Genomic DNA, 24,113 nt, shown 5'->3' with positions numbered 1-24,113 from the left:
AAATATTTTCATAGTTTTAGACATAATTGTAAAATTATAGATGTATTTGTGGTTCCAATGTGGTTGTAGATGTAGTTTCAGATGTGGTTGTGGTTCTAAATTAGCGAAATGGTTGTTGTTTCATATACGGCTCTAATTGTGATTAAATTGTAGTTTTACAATATTTTCAAAATTTATTTGAACTCGATGAAAATCAAATTAGAAAATTAAGTTTGATGCACCACTGCTTTAACAAACATTCCGCAAAATACCTACACATTTCACGTTACCAACTAGGGGACGTAAAAACATGAAACATTTACTTTCAATACATTGGAACTACTCATGTTTCCATAGAAACGTCACAACAAATAAACAATAGCAACCTTTCCCAAAAACATGAATTGGGACGAAGACATCGACCTTTCCGTTGGGAAAAAAGTAAAAACTATTTTATTACATTTATGATTAGAATTTCATTTGTGCAATTTTTAAGACTGTAAAACAAGGAAGAAGGTCCAGCAAAATTGATTCCCCGGAGGAAGCGGGAAGTCCGAGAGATGTACCTGTTAAAACTGGTGTTTGGACTGATGAAGGAACAAAATCCAACAAGTAAATTATTTTTTTTTATTTTTCTGTGTACATAATAAAGTTAATCCTTATTTTCAGGAATAAAGGGCCAAATGTTATAGAACAGTAAGTAAATAAATTGTTTTTAAATGAAATATATGTAAAATAACAATTTTTTATTAAGAGAACGTTTCCAAAAAGAAAAAATCGAATCAGACGACGACATCCCAGTAATTCCAGACATCGACGATTTACAAGATGATCCGTTAAATCTTCCGGACGTCAGACCCATGTAATTAAATACTACATAATTGCATCAATTATTAATTAATGTTTCCACAGGGTTACAGTCGACAAATCAACATATAAAGAACTGGATGATCAGTTTGAGAACTTACAATCGGACCAACTCAATTTCGGAAGTGTTGGTGATGTTGATTTGTCATTCTTTACCAGCAAACTCTACAACGAGAAGAGTGTCGAGGAGAGCAACGAAATTTGGACTATGGAATCACTGTTTGAAGATCTCATGAGAATGTGAACACATGTCCTTATAGATTATATTAATAAAATACATAGATGTAATAAATTATGAATTAATTAGATACTAGTGTTTAACTTATGCAACCCATATAACACCGTACACAATGAAAGCCGTAACACTGGTTGCTCGAACGCATTCTGTGTTGTGCTATGTGGAATTTCGCCTCCGGATAATCCGTTCGAAAATGGTTTTCCGTCGCGACAATTAGTGCGCTTTGGGCCGCCATGAAGCACCATTGAGAGAACGGAACGTCTCGCGCACCGTTTGATGTGCGTTTCTCGGCGGGCCTCCGTTACGCGTAACATAACCCCAATATCGTTTATTTGTAAATAGAGATTGTGGCGAGATGAGTGCCGCGTTGAGGTACGTGAACTCGGTAGGCTGGCACAGGATACTGCTGGTGTTCCTGGCGCTGTGGGTGATTGTGCTGGTGATCACCGGCTTCCCAATCATCAGCACGAATCAGGGCCCCGTCGACGGGAAGACGAGCGAACGGCTGAGCAGGGCGCTCGCCGATTTGGAGGCGCTGAGGAAACAGAACGTCGAGCTGCAGAACATCTTCAAAGATATAAGCGTCAAGTAAGTTTTAAATCTGGAACGATTTGGTGACTGGGCGATCGCAACCTGTTTTGTTGTTTCTCGATTACTGTTGCATTCGTTCCATTAGTGCTTGCGGTACTGTGATTGGGTTTTGATTGTATTCTTTATATCCATGTGTTAGTTTCTATTAATAGAACTTTTAAAGTATTAATTTATTATCATTTTATCACTTGTTACCATTAGGAAATAGCTCTTTGAATGTTTGTACAGTGTTTAATTTGATTAAAAATTCGCTTTTTTATTATAGAAAACAATTTATAATATGCAAATTTAATTGAATGAATAACGAATAAGTAATAAATATAATCTCTTCTTAGAAATTACTTGTAAGTGATAAAAACAAATGTGTATGGTATAAATTGTTGAAATAATATTGTATGTTAATAGATAAACATTTATTATTACAATTATAAATACTAGTTTTCAAAGTTATATTAATTTTTAGCGAAAAATAATTTAACTTTAAATTTTAATTCGAAAATTTGGTAAATTTTTGAAATAATTACATAAAAATAATATTTACGCAATATAAGGGCACATATTAAACTGGAAAAGGGATATTTAGGATAGAAATTTTTGTCAAGCCATAACTATGGTACTTCAGTCATTAAAATTAATTGAATGTGATAAGCTAAAAGAAGCAAATAATAAGTACCAAGAATATCATATTTTCTAACTTTCATACTTGAAATATCACATAATAATGTACAAAGTAATTGAATGTGATAAGTTAAAAGAAGCAAGTAATAAGTACTAAGAATATTATATTTTCTAACTTTCAAGCTTGAAATATCACATAATAATATACAGGGAATTGATTTAAAATTTTTATAGAAATTATAATCTTTCTGTAATCTGTATTATATCTACGAAATAGAAAATAACAAGGACCCTGTGTCAATAGAACCCTTAGATTTACTATTTATTTTTTTAGATTTTTAAATTCTATATGTAATTTCAAATAAAATGGTTATGCCATATCCTATACCTAAACCCAATAGTTTTTGAGATATTTATTTTTTCCAAAAATTTTGACAGATTGATGGTGTAAGTAAAATGTTTGTAATGACACCAATTTTGGTGCAGGAATGTTCATTTTAGACAAACATATTAACCAAGAACCATGCTATAATAAGCCTTTATTAGAACTCCCAAATTTTATACGGAGTGTTCGATATTTACTTTTAATTTTGTGTATTTTAACACATCACTTACTTAGTTATTATCAACGGAACCTTTCCATTAATGTAAATATTTCCTATACATAAAATAAATATTATGAAAAAATGTAAAAATTATTCTTATTTTCCTGTGTACTGAGTGTAGTATTTATTATATGAATGGCATTTGTTTTGTGTCTAAGAAACATCCTACAAATCTCTGTAAATATTCATTTTACGATGGAGAATACTCTTATCAATCGATAGGTTTCAATTTAATTAAGTTAAAATATACACGAAGTTCTATTGAAATGAACGAAATTATTGATGTTTTAATATACACTCACACAAAATAATTTAACATGCATTTTAAGTATTTTTGGTGAAATTTTGTTAGAAATTGACAATTTTTTTAAACAATGTATCATTATATCAAAAATTTCAATAACATATCAGCAATAATGTTTACAAAAAATAAATATTTGTTATTTAAATAAGCTTTATTATTCACAGACATGTTTGAAAATTGATGGACTAAGTAAATGCCTGCAAAGTTACCAATTTTGATGGTAAAAAATTCATTTTTGGCATACACGTTAATTAAGAACCATCCTATAAGAAGCCATTATTAGTACTCCCAAATTTTATACAGGGTGTTCATTATTTACGATTAAATTTTATTTTTAAACATTTAATATTAAACATAACTTCGATTGGTGTAGACATTCCTTATACATAAAATTAATATTAAGAGAGATTTTCCAAAAATGTACAAATTACTCTGATTTTCCTATGTGTACTAAGGGTAGTGTAGTATTCCATGAAAGGTATTTGCTTTGTGACTAAAACATTATAAAAATATCTGTAAATATTCATTATACGTATCAAAATTTTTGAAACACAAAATATTATCTCATTAATTACTTTGATGAAAAAAGTTTAAAAATTGACATATTCTTTTAGGCAATGTATTATTATATCAAAGATCACATATCACCAACAATATTTACAAAAAGTAAATATTATTTAAACTTTGTTATTCACAGACATATTTACAGTTTTATCACAATTCTGAAAAAAACATTTAAAATATAAAACATAAAAACAATTTGAAAATTACTATTGGTACATATACTGGGTGATTCATCAAACCGCAAATAATTTGCGTTTTTGTATAAAATTATACAGGGTGTTCCGCTGAAAATAACAAAGTTATTGATGATTTAAGATGTATAAATTTTAACATAAATAACGAACACCTTGTATAAAATTTGGTATCAATAATGGCATCTTATAATATGGTTCTTAGTTAACATGTATGCAAAAATAATCAAGACGGAAATTATCTGAATAAAACGGTATAATTTAGTATTTGTAATTTTATGTTCAATTCTGTTGACTTCTATAAATAATTATATTTTTATTGACCACAAAAAATAATTTCCAGTATAATAGGTAATTTAATTAATGGCTTTTAAAATATTCAACATAATCTGTTCTGCGAAAAAATAATCCTCGTGTAACGTTTGTTTCTAAACAGCTTAAACTTATTGTTAAACCAATTATGGATTAAAACAGGACGCCCCAGCTTTGATTGTATAACTAGATTATCGTAACGACTACATTAAAATTGTGGACATTTTCTTTTAAAATAAAATCAATTCTTTTTTATATTACTGCACGTGTCAGTTTATGTTAGATAAGTAGATATAATGTACAAATAAAATAGACGAATCGGACAGTTCCTGGACAGGAAGTGCAGGAAGTTCGTGACAAACGAATCAATTGTGTTCGCATATTCAATTTAATTGTACCAAAACACCTCGTCCATTAAATTGTGCCCCGGTAATTAATTTAAGTGCAGTCAATATTGTTTTTACCCCGCCTTATAATTATTTTCTAGTTACCACACCACGTTTCTCATAATGTTTCATATTTTATAGGCTTGTCTTACCAGTTAATTATCGGATTATTGGATTGTTACGTAATTTACGGGGTCAAAACTTATCTAAACTGGATTTGTTAATTAATTAATAAACTGTAGCGTTTTCATTATTTAATGCACAAGTTGTTGTGCACATTTTTCTTGGGAAACAAAAAAAATGTATTTAACAACACAAACTCATTATACTGGTTGTTTAAAATCATTTTACAAATTGTAAAAATTGTTCGTTAGTCAGGTGATTATGGAGAGAACACTTAAAACTTTTCAAGCCGTCCGCTTTGGACTGGAACGCCCCACATGTATGAGTAAGGGAATTTATTGACGAAAACGCAGGTGTAATAAAAAAAATCAGATAATTTGTACTTTCTATTATACGATTTTACGACGAAACAAACACGCAAATGTCAAGTTGTGTCTATATTTAATTTTAGTCACTGCCACTCAGTTTGTTATGATTTTCTTGTGTTTGCTTTTCATGCAATGTTTACCATGTGCTAAACAAATATGAGATGTCATAAACAACTGATAATTCTTTATTAATGTTGCAGCAACCTGAAACAGGACCAAAAAGAAGCAATAGAAAATTTCCAGACACGCCTCACCAAAGCCGAGTACGCCTTCTCGAAATCCTCGATTGGCTACATCAGCCCCAAAGAAGAACCCAACACCCAATACGAACTGCTGCGCAGGCGCCTGTCGACCAACGCCCTCGAGTTTTGGTATTTCGTCCACTCGGGTTTGGTCGACTTGCAGAAGCGGGCAAAGGATGTGGCGCCCGATTTGGCGGAGCAGCTCCAGTACATGCTGGGCACGGGTTTCGAGCACAAAAGGGCCTTGCTGAACGACATACAACAGTTGGCGGAGGTGGACGGCTACGCGACTTGGAGGGAAAAGGAGTCGAATGATCTCAGCAATTTGGTGCAGGATCGGTTTAATTATTTGCAGAATCCGCCCGACTGCGCCACGGCCAAGAAATTGGTCTGCAATTTGAACAAGGTACGGGGATAGGTTTCCTGTTTTTGCGTAATATGCGGTAATAGTAATAATAATTGTGGTGTGTCACTGACACGGGGCGAATGAAAGGATTTCACGGTCGTGATGTTATGCGTTTATTGTCCGGCAAATTGGAGTGAGTTTCAGATTTGAGATAACATATGGGATTGTCATTTGTTACGCTTCTCTGCCTTCAAATAATTTTATCGTGTTTTTATCATCATATTTTTTTCTAACGTTGTTCATTCAACATTATTTTATTCTAGATTATTATAAATAATTGTCGACTAAAACATGTTTAAAAACTCACTTTGCGATGCCAGTTTCTTTATTAACTAGACTCGTTCTGGACCTACCTAAAACAAATTGTATTACTATTAATTTTCATGATTAATTGTTTAGATATAATACCTTTACGTTGTTGGCCCTAGTTTGACTATTTATATGTAATACAACGAAATGCACTTTGAAAACGTTTTAAAATTCACAATGCAACACCACAACACTTCACATAAACAAACTAAAATTAGTTATCAATAACTGGAGAGTATTAAAAGAAATAGTAACTAACATTAAGAATTTGCCGGTTATCTGTCAAAAATCCTCCAAGAGTAAAAGAGCATTAATTTTAAAATTTCTAACCTCAATTTTTACAAATTTTTACGCTCTCAATTCTAAAATTTATTGTTTACATTTATTCAGTCGATTGTTTTATTAAAACGTTTATAATTTTATCAATTTTGAGCGTATCAAATGAATTCTATTGTCAAAATTTCTACTGTACTACATTGGTCGTATTAGTGTTTGAAACAATTACAGCAATAAATTTATGTGTATAGAAACTATCTTGACCTGTGCTTTGAATATTTTTTGTTGAAATATTAAATATGTTTTTAAGGTAATAAATTAATTTGTATTAATTTAATATATTAATCTAATAAATTAGATTTATATCTGTTAAAAAACACATTTGAACTACTAGTATATTTGAACAGTAAATTCAATTAAAAATAAGCTACGAAAAAAACAAAAAAATATCAAAACTACAGTAAGTTTTTATAAATATATGAATATAGAAACAATCTTGACCCGTGGTTTGAATTATATTTTTCTTGAAATATTAAATATTATTTAAGGTGAATAAATTAATTGTATTAATTTTATTAAATTCGTATAATATGAGATAGACCCAACATATTAGATTAATATCTGTTGTAAAAGCACATTTGAACTATTTAAATTGACAACAAAACACATCACACAAAGAATAAGTTATTTACAGCACTCAAATTATCTTGAATAAATTGATAATTGCGAAAAACTCACAGATAATCACACGCTCTCAAATTTGCAGACATCCGCATAACGTTCTAGAACTATACAAAAGAATATCGTATGCATACATTTTTCATTATAATAATTAGTGGCTACTTATGAGGTTTGATCACATTTATATAGAACAATAGAAACGTTAGTTTTGTTTAAATCATTATCCTGAATGCATAACATACTAATAAATAATATTTATTGATTATTGGGTTGAATTAGTCAAGGAAACATTTTTATTGAATATTTCCCGTTAATATTTTATTCCTTACATTATTTATTCACATAAAAATTGATTGCAGGGTTGCGGCTACGGTTGTCAGCTGCACCACGTCGTCTACTGCTTCATGGTGGCGTACGGTACGAAACGCACGCTGATCCTGAAATCCAAGGGGTGGCGTTACCACACTGGAGGCTGGGAGGAGATCTTCAAGCCGGTGAGCGACACCTGCACGACGCCGAACGGCGAGAGCATCAGCAACTGGCCGGGCAATGCGGACACGCAAGTCCTCAACTTGCCCATTATTGATTCTCTGTCGCCTCGTCCGCCGTTCTTACCCCTGGCGATTCCTGAGGATCTGGCTCCAAGGTACAAGAACTTAAAATAACACTGTTCATCACGTATGTGACTGTTTGTTGTGTTGTAGGCTGACAAGGCTTCACGGTGACCCCATTGTATGGTGGATTGGCCAAATCTTAAAGTATCTGCTCAGACCTCAGGAAAAAACGCAGGCTATCATACAAGAAACCATGACGAAAATGGGTTTCAAACGACCAATCGTTGGGTAATTATTTGCCTATATCCCCATTAAATAAATAAAGTAATTGATTATTTTAGGGTCCACGTTCGACGGACGGATAAAGTGGGCACCGAAGCCTCGTTCCACAGCATCGTAGAGTACATGACGGCGGTGGACGAATACTACGACCAACTAGAAGCGAAAGAAACGGTGGATAAGCGGCGCATCTATCTGGCCACAGACGAACCCAGAGTAATAGCGGAGGCCAAGAATAAATACCCGAATTACGAGATACTGAGCGACTCCAGTATTTCGAAGACAGCCGCAATATCCACACGTTATTCGGATTCCTCATTGTTCGGCATAATTTTTGACATTCACATGTTGTCTATGAGTGACTTCCTTGTATGCACCTTTTCATCTCAGGTTTGTTGTAAATAAACACCTGCCTTTCGATGTAATAACCTTTTTTTTGAATTAGGTGTGTAGAGTGGCGTACGAGATAATGCAAAACTACTATCCGGATGCGTCCGCCCGTTTCCGTTCTTTGGACGACATCTACTATTACGGCGGACAGAACGCACACAACGTCGTCGCCGTGTTGCCCCACGAAGCACGTCGGGGCGGCGAAATGACGATGGCCGTGGGCGACCTCGTCGGCATCGCCGGCAACCACTGGAACGGCTTGAGTAAAGGGCTGAACATTCGTACGAATCAAGTAGGACTGTTTCCTGGTTTCAAGGTGCGGAATAAAATTGAAACGGCCAAGTTTCCACTGTATGCGGAGGTGCCGAAAAGAGTTGAATCTTTGGATGGCAAATAAGATGTTGAGGGTTGATAATGAGGGCGGTTTTGTTTTGAAGTTGATGCGTACATTGCGGGTTATTTGTTCGAATCTCATTTATTATGTTTTATGTTGTTAGTTATTGTTGATTAATGTATGTATTAAAAGTTAATAGGGTTTCGCATCAGGGTTGAAACAAAACTGGTAATACTATGTTAATTGTAAGTTTATTGTCTGGCCTTTTGAACAACGACCAAACATTATGCTGCCCAAAAGTGTTTAAACAATATTATGTTTTTCTTGCCCTCATTATAAATCTTAAAAATTTTTTTTGGAATACATTTAAAAAAAATTATCATAAGCTTTAATTGTATCATAAATAGTGCTAGTTGTAAAAATCCATCCAATCATTAGAATTAGTGCAAAAACAGTGTGTATTCCACAAAAGTTTTCTTGAACAACTTACTACTAGTCTAATTAGTGCGTGATCAATCTGTAAATCAACGGATTTAAAAAATAATAATTAAATTTATATATATAAATCTCCTCTAATAAAACCTGATGTGGATTCATCGATGATTTAGCTAGATATGTATATTTTACAAGTCATCGTCGAATTTAAAAAGCCAACGGGAGTTGTCCACGAGTGGCATTAAATAAAAAACATTGACCAAATTAGTGAATAAACGAGTCCGCTTAAGCTCAAAACTAAAATCGAGCCAAATTAATTCAGTGTACATCTGCCAAACTTCATTTTAACCGACTGAAAATGAATGTTACATTGCCAAAATATGTTGCAGTTTTTATTTTCTGGATCTGTAACGTGTTTGACTCAGGTTGTTTAGTTTGAAAGGGTTTTTCCGACTGGTTTTAGTACAAACTTACCCAAATGAAAATACAAAAGACTACTTTTTAATTTGGACCTGTTTATTATATAGAAACCGAGTATTTTATTATTATGCTCAGAGACACAACTTTCCATTTAAATAATAGTTTCAGGTTTCTATTTAATATAACTTTGGTTCAAATTATTATAGATATTGTAGAGTTTGGAACACTTTCTTTAGCATTGTTTTTTAAAGTTAAACATATCGGTTTTGTAATTGCTATAATTTAATAGTTTATAAACCAAATTGTCCCGAATACGTACAGAGAATATAAAAATTCCATTAGTTTTAATTTTACGCAACACCCTCAAGTTTTGCTGCATCTCATGTTGTTTCCGCAAGATCTGTCTGTCCTCGAATCTATCTATATTCTTCTTCCTAATGTATGTATTTTAATTTCCTACAGACAATAATAATTATCGCTTTCTTTACACTGTTTATATCACGTGCATTTTAATGCATGAGCACATTTTTATTTTCGTGACAATAATGTTAATGTCGTGAATAATCTTAGGCCTATATTTTATAGAAAAATGTCGTGATTTCTCAGTTTCATTCCGCTTTACTGTTAAGTTAACAGATTTGCTCAATTGTGGTGTTTTTAATATGCAAATATGTTGATGTATTGTCCCGAATTTTTTAGGTTTATGTAACCGCAAATAGATATATTGTTTGTATAATGTAAAAAATGTAAATTGATATTTGCTAGTCATAAAAACATACTTTATGTTTCCCCTGCCACAATTAATAGAAACGTTGCTTTATAGATTATTTTTCTACAGTCTATTTTTTGTGGCTACGCAATTTAATTTTCTACGCAATATTTTGTCTTTATAGTGCAATAATTTGGCGCTTTCCTTTATTGATAAAAAGTTTTGTAAATATTATTTTGATATGAATTTGTTCAATTATTAATTGAATGCTCCATATAACTGATGTTAGTTTGAGCATTTTAGAGTAAATTACTTGATATATTATGAATTTAGTGTAATTAAAAATTAAAGTAATAACGTTATTTAATGTATAATTTTATGTAAGAACTAATGTATTCTTATTTATAATAAACATATTTTCATAACACACGTCATTTATTTTTTATCCCCTAGAATAAAAGTGAAACAATAAACAACAATGTAACAATAATTTATTCGTCATAAAAATCCTATAATCTAACTGTAAGATACACACATAAATTTGGCTTATAAATTATACCAGCGTATTACATTGTTTAAAACAAACAATGATCTTAAATTACCAGTCAACATAATTGACTAAAATCCCGATCATACCTAAACGTTGTCGGGCACGTAATTGTCCTTGCCCGGAATACCGGAACCAGAAGCATCGCCCAACCACGGATACTGATTGGGACAGTCCACGCAAGTCTCCAAGTATCTGGTGTCGGTGAAATTCATGTCGGGGGTTTTGAAGTTAAGGGCACACTTGTTGCCCTGTGCGCACGGTTGTGGCAAGTTGTCCTTCTTCTTGCATCCCCAAGCTTCATAATTGTTTAGCTCCTTTATCGTCTTCGGGTCGGTTATCCAGGTTAAAGCTTGAGTGTTGGTTACAAACCACACGTCGGGACTAAAAAGTATTATTGTAGTTGAGGTAGAGAACAATTTAATTGATCTTACAGAGTGGTGAGCCAATCCAGGAACTTGTGCAGGCCTTGTTCCAGCTCCTTGATCGAAAACCAGTTAGTGTGGAAGGGCATCATGTAAGGGGCACGATTTTGGTCGTAGTACCGGCTGAAATCTTCCTGCAACCATTCGAACACCTCTTCGGCGTCGTGATTGTGCAACACGCACTGATCCAAATACGGACAGTGACCACCCTCGTAACCCTCAACGTAGTGGGCATTTAACGGAATCTCCCACACACCTTTAAATGTAAAATTAGTATTTGGCTCAGCAATTAACTTTGCGCATCTCACCTGGGAATGATTTAGTGGGGCAGGTACCAGCCTTGCACTCATGCGGAATCTTGTAATCCAAAGTGTAGGGCCAAAGAGGAATTGGAAGGGCAGGAACGCCGATTGAACTGTCGTAAATGTAGCCGAATTCCTCCAGAACCTTGTACTGGGTGTTGCGACCCGGTTTCAAGAAGGGGGCACGCATACCCACCACCTCGCTCTTGGATATGTTGGCGAAATGTTTGAGGATCTCGCGCATTCCCACCATTTCGCCCACCCACTCCTCGTATCCTTTGTCTTGAAGACCCATTTGTAAACTGCAAAATAACTTGATAAATTGCAGGAAGGAAACGACCATTGTTGATATTACGAGATTGTTTCGGTGGCGATTTCATGTCCTTCGCTCGCCAACTGTTGGATCATCTGGTAGTTGCTGTACTCGTGCGAGATGAAGAACGTTCCTTTTATGTCGCAGCCGTTGGGATTCTGGCGTTTTTTATTGAACACTTTTCTGTAATGCTCGTAGTTGTTCAAGTTTACTGCCCCGTCAAACGTCATCAGCACCATTTGTGGAGTCTGTGGACAAATAACGGTACCGTCGTGCGTTCCTTGTTGAATTCTAACTCACCTCTTCCGGGTCCAGGCTCCCTGGAATCAATGTGCCGTCCTTGGAACAAAAACAGTAAGGCAGTTCGCACTCGGCGGGGTTGCATTTCACCGCCAGGTCTTTCGGTGGTTCGGTCACTGGAGCTGGGGCTAAAAATTCAAATGTTAAACATCTAAAACGTCTTGTAGTTGATTTATTTTACTTGTGGCTATCGGGCCGCATCTTGCTTCGTTTTTGAAGGTGCAAAACTTGCTGATGTCGTCAAAGAACAAGCCGGATGGACATCTATTTAAATATGGATAACCGTCCACACACTACAAAACACACTTAGTAAATTCTGTTACATAAACCACAGTTTTAACTAGTACCTGATAAAATCTTCTGCATGTGTTTGGGTCGGCGAAGTTTCCGTTGCCTGTTTCGTGCGGACACTGGAACTCCACATCTTTTTTTTCTTCTTTGGGTTTTCTTGAAGCGTTTTCGTTGTTTTGGCTATTAACTGAAATAAACTGTAAATGAATTCATATTGATATAAAAACACCAAATGGCTTCAAATATTTTTAAGAAACGAAAAATCAAATGTCTTCGTATTAATTTAAATCCTGTTAATTTAAGTTATTATTCCATATAAAAATACAGAAACTGGATGAATAATTATTCATGAAGAGTTTAATACATTTGGTAAAAAAAAAATAATTAGTTTTCATGTTAATTTAATTCATACAGACATAACTAAACTGGATTAGTATCTAATTATGAAAGAAAAAAACATAAATATTATTATATTTCCAATCCAATAAGTCTTGTGGAAGTAAGTGATCGTGTAGTAGTGCGAAAAAGATTTCTATTCAACTGAAGATACAATTTCGTGTCCAAATAAGGGGTAAGCAATGTTTCCGAAACAAGGCTAACGTGTTTTTATTCCAGGATATCGAATACCGGTTATGAATCGAATTAAATTTAATAGATTAACACTTGGTAATTTTTCGCACGTCGGTATTTGCTAATTTAAGCGACGTTTTCAATTATATAAAAGCTAAAAGGATCCATCAAACGTGACTTTCTACTTTAACCTGGATTAGTCGCGATGAAGATGAGAGATTTATTATTATCAAGGTCTTTTTTTATATATTGTTATAGCAAAAGTGAAAACCCAGTTAAAACCGAAAGTAACGTGTTTTAGGTTTATTAATTAATTGTTTAAAATTCGTTACCTATTGTAACGGGCATAGAAAAATAGAAAATCGATATTGTACACTTTCTACGCACTAATATTGTTTAACTTTCCGATAGTTTTTCCGAACGGAACTAGGACGACCATATTTGAGTTATCCGCATCCGAAAACCGTTTCGGAATTTCTAGGCTCGTGTCACTTTCCTAATCGTAAAGTTCAAGTTCACTTTTACCGAAATACCTCGCCTGAGAACGTTACACAATTGTGGCTCCTCAGATTCTCAAGAACCCATTAAAAATTCGTCGTGCGTCCACCCAAAATGGTACTTGTCGAGTCAAATCTAAAAATACACCTTTTACAATTTGTATGCGCCCAAACGTCGTTGAACGTGTCTCGAATTAAATTATCAACGAACATTAAAAGTACAGTTATAGGTGTTTTTATTGGGTTTATTAATAATTTACTAAGGTAACTTAAGTAAGCTTTGGCAACTTGTTAATTTCCATCTGAACATGTTCGGGCACCTGAGCCTTCTTCACCTTCTTGGCCCAGTTGAAGGCCTGCGGGCATTCGCACACGTCGCAGTCCGAACACCGTGTGCGGATGTGGTCCGTTAAAAGCACACCGGCATAACCTGTGTGGTCATCAATCGGGTTTGTGTGCATCAAAAATTGCGTCGTTAAAATCGTCAACGTCTCCACCACACCCAGAATACCATCCAACTCCGCCAGTCCGCGTCTCTTCGGCTTCTCCTCCATTTAATTCAGATTTACAAAGGGCAGTTTTCTTTAGAAATGATTATGACATTCGTCAAATATAAAAATATTAAATAACAATGTTACTAGGAAACGAATTAATTAACACATAATCCTCGTAATAAAACTGGTTTTGCTAATGTTAAAAGTTAATTCATTCCATTTTTTTATGTAAATATACATAAACCAGTTACGCAATTTAATTAAATACCCGATTTCAGACGGACGAATTCAAAGCTCCTCAAAGATTAATAAATAATTCAACCTCTTATACAATATGAAAGTTGTTACATTAAAATTACACACAACTTAAAACTTCGATCATAATTGTTATAATATTAATACAATATATGCAAATAAAAGTACCGTTAGGTATTTATTTAAACATTCACAATAATAAACAATTCCGTACCGTAATGGATGTGAATGTTTATCTGGACGTTATGTCATTGAATTGTTTGTACGTTGCGTAATAAATTGTGAAATTCGTATAAAATATATAATTTTAAAATTAATAACAGCCTTAATACTAAAACTTTTTCGCCTTCCCCGGTTTTTAACTTGTTCGTTGGCACCAATTCTTTGATTATTAGGATTTTTCGCGTCGACGATTCATGTTTATTCAGAAACGTGTTAGTGCGAAACTGGTTTAATTTATCGGATTCGATTGGTAAATCGCCTTGAAATAGTTTAGTGACAAAATGTCAACTTTAATCGATTATTAGACGTTGCAATTATTGTTTACGATGGTGTTATTAACATTAATGCGTTTTTGCAATGTTTAATGCCTGTTTTTAAAGCTTAGAAGTTGTATTTTTAATGATCCATCGATTTTATTGGATTAAGATAAAAAAAATTTTGAAAAAAAAGCTGTAACTTCAGCATTTCAGCAGTAATTATTGAAATTATTAGGTTGATTCTATGAAAGTTCTAATAAAAAATGTTTTTGCAATGTTTAATGCTAGTTTTTAAAGTTTAAAAGTTTGAAAAAAAGCTTTAACTTCAGTATTTCAGTGGTAATTATTAAAATTATTTGGTTGCTTCCATGAAAATTTTAATAAAAAATGATATTACAGAAATTAAATGAATCATTATAGTTTCTGTAACTAAAACTTGAATAATTCGTCAAAAATTATTAACTGTGGTGCTCCCTCAATTAAAAATGAATTCTGGTATATCTTATGCTAAACTATATAATAAAACTGAAAACTTGTGTTGTTACAGTTGAATAAATAGTAACAACCAATAAAAACTTTAATTGGCGTCTTAACACAAAGAGCAATATGTAAATACCGCAATTAGAAACTTTGCTTTCCAAAGTACAAACGCACACAATCGCGTCGACAACAAACGAACTTACCAATACTAACAGTTAAACACAAGACACTAAAAAAAACAACCAGTCCCGATTTGGTGGCAGGAACATAACGCAGGACCTTGCCCATTTTTCCTGCTCGCGTACACGACTGACGACGGTGCACTGCACTTTCCTCCTGCTCGCCACTTTCAGCCAACTGACCATTCATTGGCTACGAAAACTCACTTTCTTCGACGCCGCGTAACATTGGGTCAAGGAAACGGTTCGTACCGGTTCTCGCGACGGTTTTCGGTTTGTGCCCGTTCTTCGTTAAGGCTGTCCGTTAAATAATTCCCAAACACATTCGATGCTAATTAGGATTTTCGAATGGCAATTTCACTAACACTTCTAATCGATTAGTTTGTGATTTGGGGATAATAACTCGATGGAATGTTATTAGAAAACGGTCGTTATAACCACACCAAAATTCCGAAATTTTTAAAAGTACTGCATAAAGAAATCATTAGGAAAAATTAACTTTATTTTTTAATTATAATTTCGACCTTCTCCATTAAATGTTTCGAAAAGACATTGAATATTAATTAGAATAAAAGATGTTTTACTTGTTTTTACTCGATATCTCAATTAGGATAATTTTTGGTAATACAATTTTCTATTTCAATTATTTTAAAATTATTATCGTTATTAGAATATTAACGCAATAAATCTCTCTCATTTCAGAGCTGTCTGAATTTTATATAAATTTGCATAAAAAATGTACTTGTTATTATAAATATATCATTTATTACTATTATTTAATTATTATAATTACTTTTAATAAAAGTTGGAATCACACACAAATGCAGCGCCATCTATTATTAAACTACAAACTCACAGATAAGGAGTTAAAATAAAAGTGAATTTTGAACTATTGCAAATCACAGTAATAATAAAAGAATATATAAACATTAATAGGAAGAAATGAAATTTCGTTTCTTATTATTAATTTTTATACATTAAAAATAAATCTATTAGTAAACATCAATTCAAATTTATAAACAAACCGCCCACAAAAGAAGTAGAAGATTAACCTTCAAAACTCTGATGCTAATACGACGTAAACAAAACACAAAACTGAATTAAAAAACATATTAAAAATGACGTTCAGACGCGGAATAGACTCAAAAGTCTTCCGTGCCGTTCTGAACGTCGATATGGACGAACTGGCCAAATGCACCGAGACCGAAATTCGCCCCGTTCTACCCTGTTTGGTGCGAATGGGGTTGATCTCCCCCGTTTACACATCGAAAAAGTGCTCCAATATGAAGCTGAGCATACTCACCATTGTGTCTGGGATGGAGCTGGTTAATTCTATTGTTGCTCTGTTGTCCATCGACTTTCACAAGCTTGAGATTGATGTGAGGAAAGAGCAGCAGTTGAGGCAAAAAGGTTTTGTTATAGTGTTTATTGAAGTGACACCTCCAGATTACAGTGATTAAATTTCAGGTAGTTTAGTACAGAATGACTCAGTTTTAATTGGTAACCTGTCGAATTCAAGCATGGCACTGGAATACGAACGCAGCGATATGACGAGAAGGTTGAGCATACTTTTGGGTGAACTCCTTTACATTCAGTCCCAAATTCAGGACTGCAACGACGACGAATATTTTCTAAGGGCCTCCGATTTATTTGATAATGATATTTTCACAGAGGAACTGGCTGATATTATTTGTATAGCACTGGCAGAGCTTCCAACAACTTTAAGCATCACTAATATTTGCGAGACATTATTGCACGTGCACAACGGACCTGCGATAATTTGCAGACTTGTGGCTAATTTTCCAGATTCATTTAGAGAAGGTCAGTAAATTAGGCATATTAGTTTAATATAACTTAATATATTGTTTTAGTGTGCACGTATTTGATTCAAAGTGGCGAAAAACAAGAAGAAACAATTTCAAGTACAGTTAGGGCGTCAACAATAACTCTTTTATGCAGAATGAATCCGTCTCAAGCTTTGACGATTAGAGGAAAGTGCGTGGAGTTGTGCAGAATGCCTGCATTAGCCATTGCTTTGTCACTTGAACATGGAGACAAAAATGCACGAGTAGAAGAAGACAGCGACATGGTCGCTTTTATTTCTGGCCTGTTGTTGGGCAATGATCAAACAACCCGGTATTAATAATAATAATAATCATTATCACATATAATAATTTTAATTTTTAGCAACTGGATAGCGTTGTTCATAAGAACGGGACAGAAACGTAAAGGGGAAGTTTCCAGCAACGCGTTGCAGCAACTGAGAGATGAACTGTTGCGACGACTCCACAGTATTATAGAGGCGTCTCCTAATGGACAATTGCCTGACGCATTGGTGGTTCAGGCGTCAGCCCTTTTGAGACTCTACTGTGCCTTACGTGGAATTGCCGCCATTAAGTAACTTTCATTATCTCGCCCTATTCTCAATAATTTTTTTAAAGATTTCAGGATGAAGAAGTCACGTTAATAGTCCAACTATTAACGTCGCACCCGAATCCAACACCGGCAGGCGTACGTTTCGTCTCAATCGGCCTGTGCATGTTGATCGCCTGTCCGTCTTTAGTCACCATGCAAGATCACGAGAAGCGCAGCATCGAATGGGTCCAGTGGCTCGTACGTGAAGAAGCTTATTTCGAATCTGCCAGCGGTGTAAGCGCCTCTTTCGGAGAGATGTTGCTGTTGATGGCCATCCACTTTCACAGCAATCAACTGAGTGCCATCTGCGACTTGGTGTGCTCAACGTTGGGGATGAAAATTGCCATCAGACACAACAACATGACGAGAATGAAGCAGGTGTTCACGCAGGACATTTTCACGGAGCAGGTGGTTACCGCACACGCTGTCAAGGTTCCAGTTACCAACTCCTTGAACGCCAACATGTCGGGGTTTTTACCCATACATTGTATACATCAGTTGTTAAAGTCTAGGGCGTTTGCAAAACATAATGTTAATATTAAAAGTTGGATTTACAAGCAGATTTGTACCAGCATCAGCCCACTTCATCCAGTCCTTCCAATGCTTGTTGAAGTATACGTGAACAGCATAATGGTGCCGAACACGAAAGTCTCCGAACAGCAACAAACCAACAAACCTTTAACAGAAAATGAAATAAGGCACGTGTTCCAATCGTCAATATTCGGTAAATATTTCGACCATCGTCAGTCGGTGTTCAGCATGGACACTGACCCTGAAATTGGAACGATAAAAGTCGACAACAGTAGTCTTACGCCACAACTCCTCCTTTTGTACTACTTGCTGTTGTACGAGGATTGTAGGTTGAGTAACGCACATCTTTTGGCGACCAGTGGCAGAAAAATCAAGATATACACGTCGGATTTTCTGAGCGAACTGCCAATTAAATATTTACTCCACCACGCTCAAAAAGACCAGACAAGTTACTCCGGATTATTCGGGCCGTTGCTCAAGTTACTGGCAACGCATTTTCCCCACTTAACGCTGGTTGAAGATTGGCTGGACGACATGTCGTTAAACGATAACAAAACCAAGACGAAACGCAAGACTAGGATCAGCGAGTTTGCATTGGTTGAAGGCATGGAAGCACTGGAGGTAAACCCTTCTAAATGCGCAAACTTGCTGAAGGGGTTGTTGGATCAGGAGGCTATTGATATTTGGCCCTTAGCTGAAACGTTAACTTTGTACGCCAGAAAGTTACTGGGCGACGACGTGCCTAGGTATCTGCAAGACTTATACAAAGACGTCTGGTTAAGGTTGAACACAGTCTTGCCTCGCAGATTGTGGGTTTTGACTATCAAGAATTTGGTCGACGATTTCTCAGTCGTCACCCGAATTGATGTGGCCGAAGATCCCCTACAGGTAACTTAATTCGTTGTGTCATTTGAGGAAGGTACTAAATTGTCTTGTTTCAGATATTAAGATGTGACGAACGGGTGTTCCGTTGCGCACCGATTTACTCGATTGTACTGCGCGTGTTGAGGGCCAGTTTGGCATCTTCCAGAAGCCAACTGATGCAACATTTACAAGCCAATCCCAGAATCGACCATAACGGGCAATTAGTTAACGAAAACGACAGGGAGGAGATGTGCAGAGCCACCATCGCTGCTCAGGTATCAGATATACTAAACTATTTGAAATTTAAGGGAACAGATATGGGTTACTCCATTGAAAAAACATGATAATAACTATAAAAACCTTTATTTACAATTTTTCTTATGCCTAAGTATCTCAACGGGGGTTAAAAGCAATTCCTTATTACAAACTGAACAAGAAAACGGTTTCGAATTCGCTTTAACAGTTGTTGAAGTGGTCGCCTCTTCCACAACTTCAACCTTGACGTCCACCCGACAGGACTGTTCGTGCTGCATTGTCTCCCAAGTGCCACGCCCCCTTAACTCCGCCCTACAGTATTTACATTCATGCTCTTGCTGTGTTATCGTCTCTTCGATATTTGCTGACCACTCCTCCTCTATCAGACAACCGTAAATTACATTTTCCGTTACGTTATAACCTCCTAGTTCATTATTAACGCGTATTGTAAAGTTTTTGTCTAAAGGATTAGGGCCTTTGATGCCTGAAGAAGTTATGTTTGTGTAGAAGTCTGAGCGCTCGGTATAGATGGACTTTAAATCGGCGGGCAAGAGACGTTTAACGTTGTAACTTACATCACTTTGCATGAAACGTACCAAGTCTTCAGTAAAATCAAAGATGTCCCTTTTATCGTCATGTACCACTTGCGGGTCTCGCAGTTTAGTCTCTAGTTTCTGCCGCCATTTATTGCGCAATTCAATTGCACGCAACAAAAGTGTTTTGCCTTGTCCGTAGTAGGGAGCGTCAATCGACACAAAGTCGTCGAAAACAAATTTAGTGAAGGACAAGTTGGTGGCTATTGTTTTAGCAAAAAGCATCAACGTTTGTATCACAGGCATGCGCAAGGTGTTCACCAGGTAAACCTTTTTAGTCTCCAGAATAGATTGGTAAATCAACAGTTGATGCTTACGACTAATAGGCCGCTTACTAAAGTAACCGGGAGGCGGAACCTCGATGTCGTCATTGTGCAACTCGAGTAACTCGGGATTGAGGGCAAAATACGACATGGGTCGCAAAAATATAAAGTTTTTCTTTTTGGTGTGGTACAACTTGTCCGCCACTGACTTGCTGGAGTTGAACTCGTCGGGCAACGCAATTTGTGGGTACAAACCGCCGGCTAAAATCAACTTCAACATCATCACGTCCTTGTGACTGTCCGCCGACGATTCGTTCAATAGTTTCTGCAACTTCTTGAAGTCGTTGGCGATGCGAAACTCCACATCGCGCAGATCCGTTTTCTCCTCCTCCTCTTCTTGGAACCTGCGTTGTTTCAGTTGTTTCTTCTGTCGTGATTTGTTCTCCATTTTCAGTTCGTAACGCATGTGCTTCAGCTTTTTCATTTCGCCGTGGCGTATGGAACGTTCCGCACTCGATAGTTCGAGGTCGTCGATTTTCGGCAGCAGTTTCGCCTCGCACAGTATATCCCTGAACTGCTCAACCAGCTTAGTTGTTTCGTAGAAACGTTGCTCTTCTATGCAACGTTTCCTCGCCCAAGTTCTGGAGCTCTCTTGCCTGTGCCTGTGATTGTAATCGACCGGAGTGGTGTTGTACTTAATATTCAACCACTCCTTGTAATAGTTTAAAAGGCTAATAGGATCTCCATGATTCGAATCCAGAGGTTTACGTAAATCCTGTGCATCGGATGATTTATACGCTTCCTGAGTTAGGGGGCTTTGCACACTCATCAACGAAGCAACTGCCAGGATGGAATTAACGTTCCCGAACACAGTTGAGTTGATTAACATCTTTCCGATAATCAAATCGACCGGTAGTTGACTGAGGGCATCACCAAGAGGCGTCAGTGCCAAACAATCTTCTTCCAGCGACAAAGCACCGCTGAACTTCAACTTCTCCAAGCTCTCCTCGATACTACTGGCACTCGGTTTTTCGATAAATGGGAACTGAGTAACGTCCGACAAGCCCAACGATATCATTTTCAAAAACAACGATTCCAACGGAACTAAGTGGATTTCAGGAGGCGTGAACGCCTCAAATTTTTTTAAGTCGTCCTCCGAGTACATCCGATAGCAAATTCCCGGCCCTGTTCTACCGGCACGTCCGGCCCTTTGTTTCGCACTGTCTTGTGAGATGGTCGTTTCGCTTAACTTGTTCACGCCTCCTGACGTGTGGTAAACCATCCTGTTAACTTTACCTGAGTCTATTACAAAACGTATGCCGTCTATTGTTACTGACGTTTCGGCTATGTTGGTTGAAATTATGCACTTGCGTATTCCCGCTGGGGGATAATCAAAGACCTGCAACAATTTAGGTTGATTATTCATTTATTAGGTGTGTAATAATTACCTTGTCCTGTTCCTCCAAAGACAGACTGCTGTGTAACTCTAACACGATCCACCGTGGTTTATGTTCGGCGTACTCTCGAACCGCTTCCGCAAGGGATGAAATTTCTGAGTAACCATTGAGGAATATTAATAGGTCACCCTTTTGATGAGGCTGGAATTGTTCGTCGATCATTTGAATGATTTGTAAATAGGGTTGACAGTCGAAATGGTCCCGCTTCCTTTCGTAAGGATCTTTGACGATAGGTTTGTAGTGAATTTCTATTGGGTATAATCTTCCTGGTACTTGTATCACCTGTAAACAGTTTTAATAAGGTTTTTGTTATAACTATTGTTAGGTTATTTGTACCTTAACGTTTTCGTCGGCGAAGTAACTACTAAACAGTTGTAAATTAATTGTGGCAGACATAAGAATGAGCTTGACATCATCTCTTCGGCCTATGATGCATTTCATGATTCCTATCAGAAAGTCTCCATGCAAATGCCTCTCATGTACCTCATCCAATATTATAACATCATATGAGTTTAAAGTCTCCTCTTCACTTGCCTGCCTCAGTAATAAACCTTTTAAAACATTATTTTAGTACTCATATACTTTATAAAACAAAAAAATTACCTTCAGTCATGAAAATTATAGATGTATCTGCTCTTTTGGTCTTCTCAAACCTGATTTGATAACCTACAGTACTCCCATAATCTGTTAAAGTTTCGTATGCGACTCGTTTCGCCAATGAAACACAAGCAATTCTCCTTGGTTGTGTGCAGACTATCTTTTTGTATCCCGCCTCTAGAAATCCAGAATTAAAATATGACATTTTTGCAAACAAATTCATTTTTTATGTACCTAATACATACTGTGGTACTTGTGTAGATTTGCCACATCCAGTGTCACCAGCAACAAGCAATACCTTATTAGTTGACAAACAGTTGATAATTTCTTCTTTATGTTGCGCAATTGGTAGATCTTTTTGTGCATTCCGGATCTTTTTGAGCTTTGAAAACTTCATCTTCTGTTGGAAGTCTTGATATACACGTACTACTAATAAAAATTCCTCAAAGTCCCTCCGTGAAATTTTCATTTTATGCCCGTTTTTATCAAACAACGGTAACTTTTCAAACAAAATCGTGTTGGGTAATTCGAAATTTAGAGAAAGGATTTTGTTTTTGTCTACGTCGCTTCTGACCAAAGACTGTTTTTGTTTGTATTTCGTGTAGAACGTCCAAAAATCCGAACATTTTTGAACGTTGCAATGTTCGTTCAAAAATTTGTTCAGTTCGTGTTTATAGTCTTCGATTTCTTTTTGTCTGGGTGATTTGGATCTTTTGTGTCTTGATGTGGATGGTTCATCGTCTTCGTAATGTCTTTTTCTTCTTTCCATTTTGTTTACAAAGAAGTTAGGTTAGGAAAAACGTCATAGCCAAAACATTCGTGTTTTACTTACAGGTTTCTTTTTGCACAGTTATCATAGATATTATAAAATGTAGATTAACCCAAATTTGAAAATTATTTTATTTTTAGGAAAGTGCCGCAGTTCAAATGCTTTTAGAAACATGCCTGGAAACGGAAGACGATAAAACAATTCCCGGGCGTCAATGGGCTTTACAAGAAGTTCGATCTTTGGTGTGCAGTTATTTACATCAAGTTTTTATTGGAGATACTATGCTAGCAAAACTCGTACATTTCCAGGTAACATGCCTAAGCATTTTAAATTCATCTTGAGGCTAAATTTAATTACTTTTAGGGATACCCGAGCGAGCTACTGGAGGTAGTGGTCAAAGGTGTGCCCTCAATGCACATTTGCCTGGACTTCGTGGTGGAACTGATGCAACAGCCGAGCCTCAACAAGCAAATCTTCGCGATTCAACTGTTGGCCGAGGTGTCACTCCAGTACGCCCTCCACCGCAGCATCGGTCTGTGCGTTACCGCCCTTAATTTGTTGTACGCGTTGTTGGGCGGAATTTCAAGCGCACAACGCGTCAAACTTTTCAAGCCCGTCCTGCCCTCGCTGGTGAAAATCGCCGAAGCCTTTCCGCCTTTGACCAACGACATAATCAATTTACTGATGCAGCTGGCGAGGATCTGCCAGAGTCAGGCGTCTTTGGCGTCGCATTTCGACGCCCATCTGGGCAGGGAACTGGAAATATCGGCACGCGAGAGCGAAGAGCTGTGCGATCTTACGCAGAGGACTTTCGCCGATATTTTGGACAAGGCTGTGCTCAGAGGAGTTGTGTACAAGCAGGAGTGATTGTTTTTGTCATTTTGAATAAAGTTTTTTAATTAAATTGGTTTCTATTTCATTTTATTAACCAGAATTATAACTTTCTAATACTTCTAATAGAATGAAAGTGTTTTCATAATATTAATATCAACAAATAAGATCTAAAAATAATAAATATTGATATCAAATGCTAATGGTATTTCTCAAAACATTGAT

At 36.0% G+C, this 24,113-nt stretch overlaps 5 protein-coding genes and 1 long non-coding RNA gene across 6 annotated transcripts; 3 read left to right on the top strand and 3 right to left on the bottom strand.

Moving 5' to 3' along the window:
- Positions 1-264: 264 nt before the first annotated feature.
- LOC109601069 (intraflagellar transport protein 43 homolog) lies at positions 265-1,154 on the top strand. The gene is made up of 5 exons (XM_020017276.2): positions 265-420; positions 476-591; positions 649-675; positions 734-841; positions 892-1,154. Exons 1-5 carry the CDS (start codon positions 379-381, stop codon positions 1,088-1,090), a joined length of 492 nt encoding a protein of 163 aa, XP_019872835.1. The 5' UTR covers positions 265-378; the 3' UTR covers positions 1,091-1,154.
- A 93-nt stretch (positions 1,155-1,247) lies between these two features.
- On the top strand, positions 1,248-9,228 carry LOC109601071 (alpha-(1,6)-fucosyltransferase). The gene is made up of 6 exons (XM_020017278.2): positions 1,248-1,672; positions 5,347-5,794; positions 7,420-7,706; positions 7,765-7,902; positions 7,956-8,283; positions 8,339-9,228. The coding sequence occupies exons 1-6, from the start codon at positions 1,440-1,442 to the stop codon at positions 8,678-8,680; spliced, it is 1,776 nt and encodes a 591-aa protein (XP_019872837.1). The 5' UTR covers positions 1,248-1,439; the 3' UTR covers positions 8,681-9,228.
- LOC126266160 (uncharacterized) lies at positions 5,818-6,475 on the bottom strand. The gene is made up of 3 exons (XR_007548635.1): positions 6,363-6,475; positions 6,203-6,311; positions 5,818-6,147 (listed from the first exon to the last, which is right to left on the bottom strand). It is a non-coding gene; the product is annotated as an uncharacterized LOC126266160 (long non-coding RNA).
- A 1,427-nt stretch (positions 9,229-10,655) lies between the features above and the next one.
- On the bottom strand, positions 10,656-15,578 carry LOC109601072 (chitin deacetylase 1). Its single transcript, XM_020017279.2, has 8 exons — positions 15,338-15,578; positions 12,416-12,546; positions 12,250-12,361; positions 12,069-12,196; positions 11,811-12,016; positions 11,462-11,757; positions 11,163-11,409; positions 10,656-11,112 (listed from the first exon to the last, which is right to left on the bottom strand). The coding sequence occupies exons 1-8, from the start codon at positions 15,501-15,503 to the stop codon at positions 10,818-10,820; spliced, it is 1,581 nt and encodes a 526-aa protein (XP_019872838.2). The 5' UTR covers positions 15,504-15,578; the 3' UTR covers positions 10,656-10,817.
- An 800-nt stretch (positions 15,579-16,378) lies between these two features.
- On the top strand, positions 16,379-23,961 carry LOC109601070 (integrator complex subunit 2). Its single transcript, XM_020017277.2, has 8 exons — positions 16,379-16,723; positions 16,781-17,134; positions 17,185-17,449; positions 17,501-17,710; positions 17,755-19,147; positions 19,201-19,398; positions 23,198-23,365; positions 23,421-23,961. Exons 1-8 carry the CDS (start codon positions 16,432-16,434, stop codon positions 23,922-23,924), a joined length of 3,384 nt encoding a protein of 1,127 aa, XP_019872836.2. The 5' UTR covers positions 16,379-16,431; the 3' UTR covers positions 23,925-23,961.
- Positions 19,468-23,191, bottom strand: LOC109601073 (probable ATP-dependent RNA helicase DHX34). Its single transcript, XM_049969678.1, has 5 exons — positions 22,523-23,191; positions 22,295-22,465; positions 22,028-22,242; positions 21,683-21,973; positions 19,468-21,633 (listed from the first exon to the last, which is right to left on the bottom strand). The coding sequence occupies exons 1-5, from the start codon at positions 23,055-23,057 to the stop codon at positions 19,486-19,488; spliced, it is 3,360 nt and encodes a 1,119-aa protein (XP_049825635.1). The 5' UTR covers positions 23,058-23,191; the 3' UTR covers positions 19,468-19,485.
- Positions 23,962-24,113: the final 152 nt, after the last annotated feature.

This window comes from Aethina tumida, chromosome 7, assembly GCF_024364675.1.
Source record: "Aethina tumida isolate Nest 87 chromosome 7, icAetTumi1.1, whole genome shotgun sequence".
Lineage (NCBI taxonomy): Eukaryota > Metazoa > Arthropoda > Insecta > Coleoptera > Nitidulidae > Aethina > Aethina tumida.
Note: the sequence above shows the minus strand (reverse complement) of the source record. Positions and strands in the feature narration are given on the sequence as shown.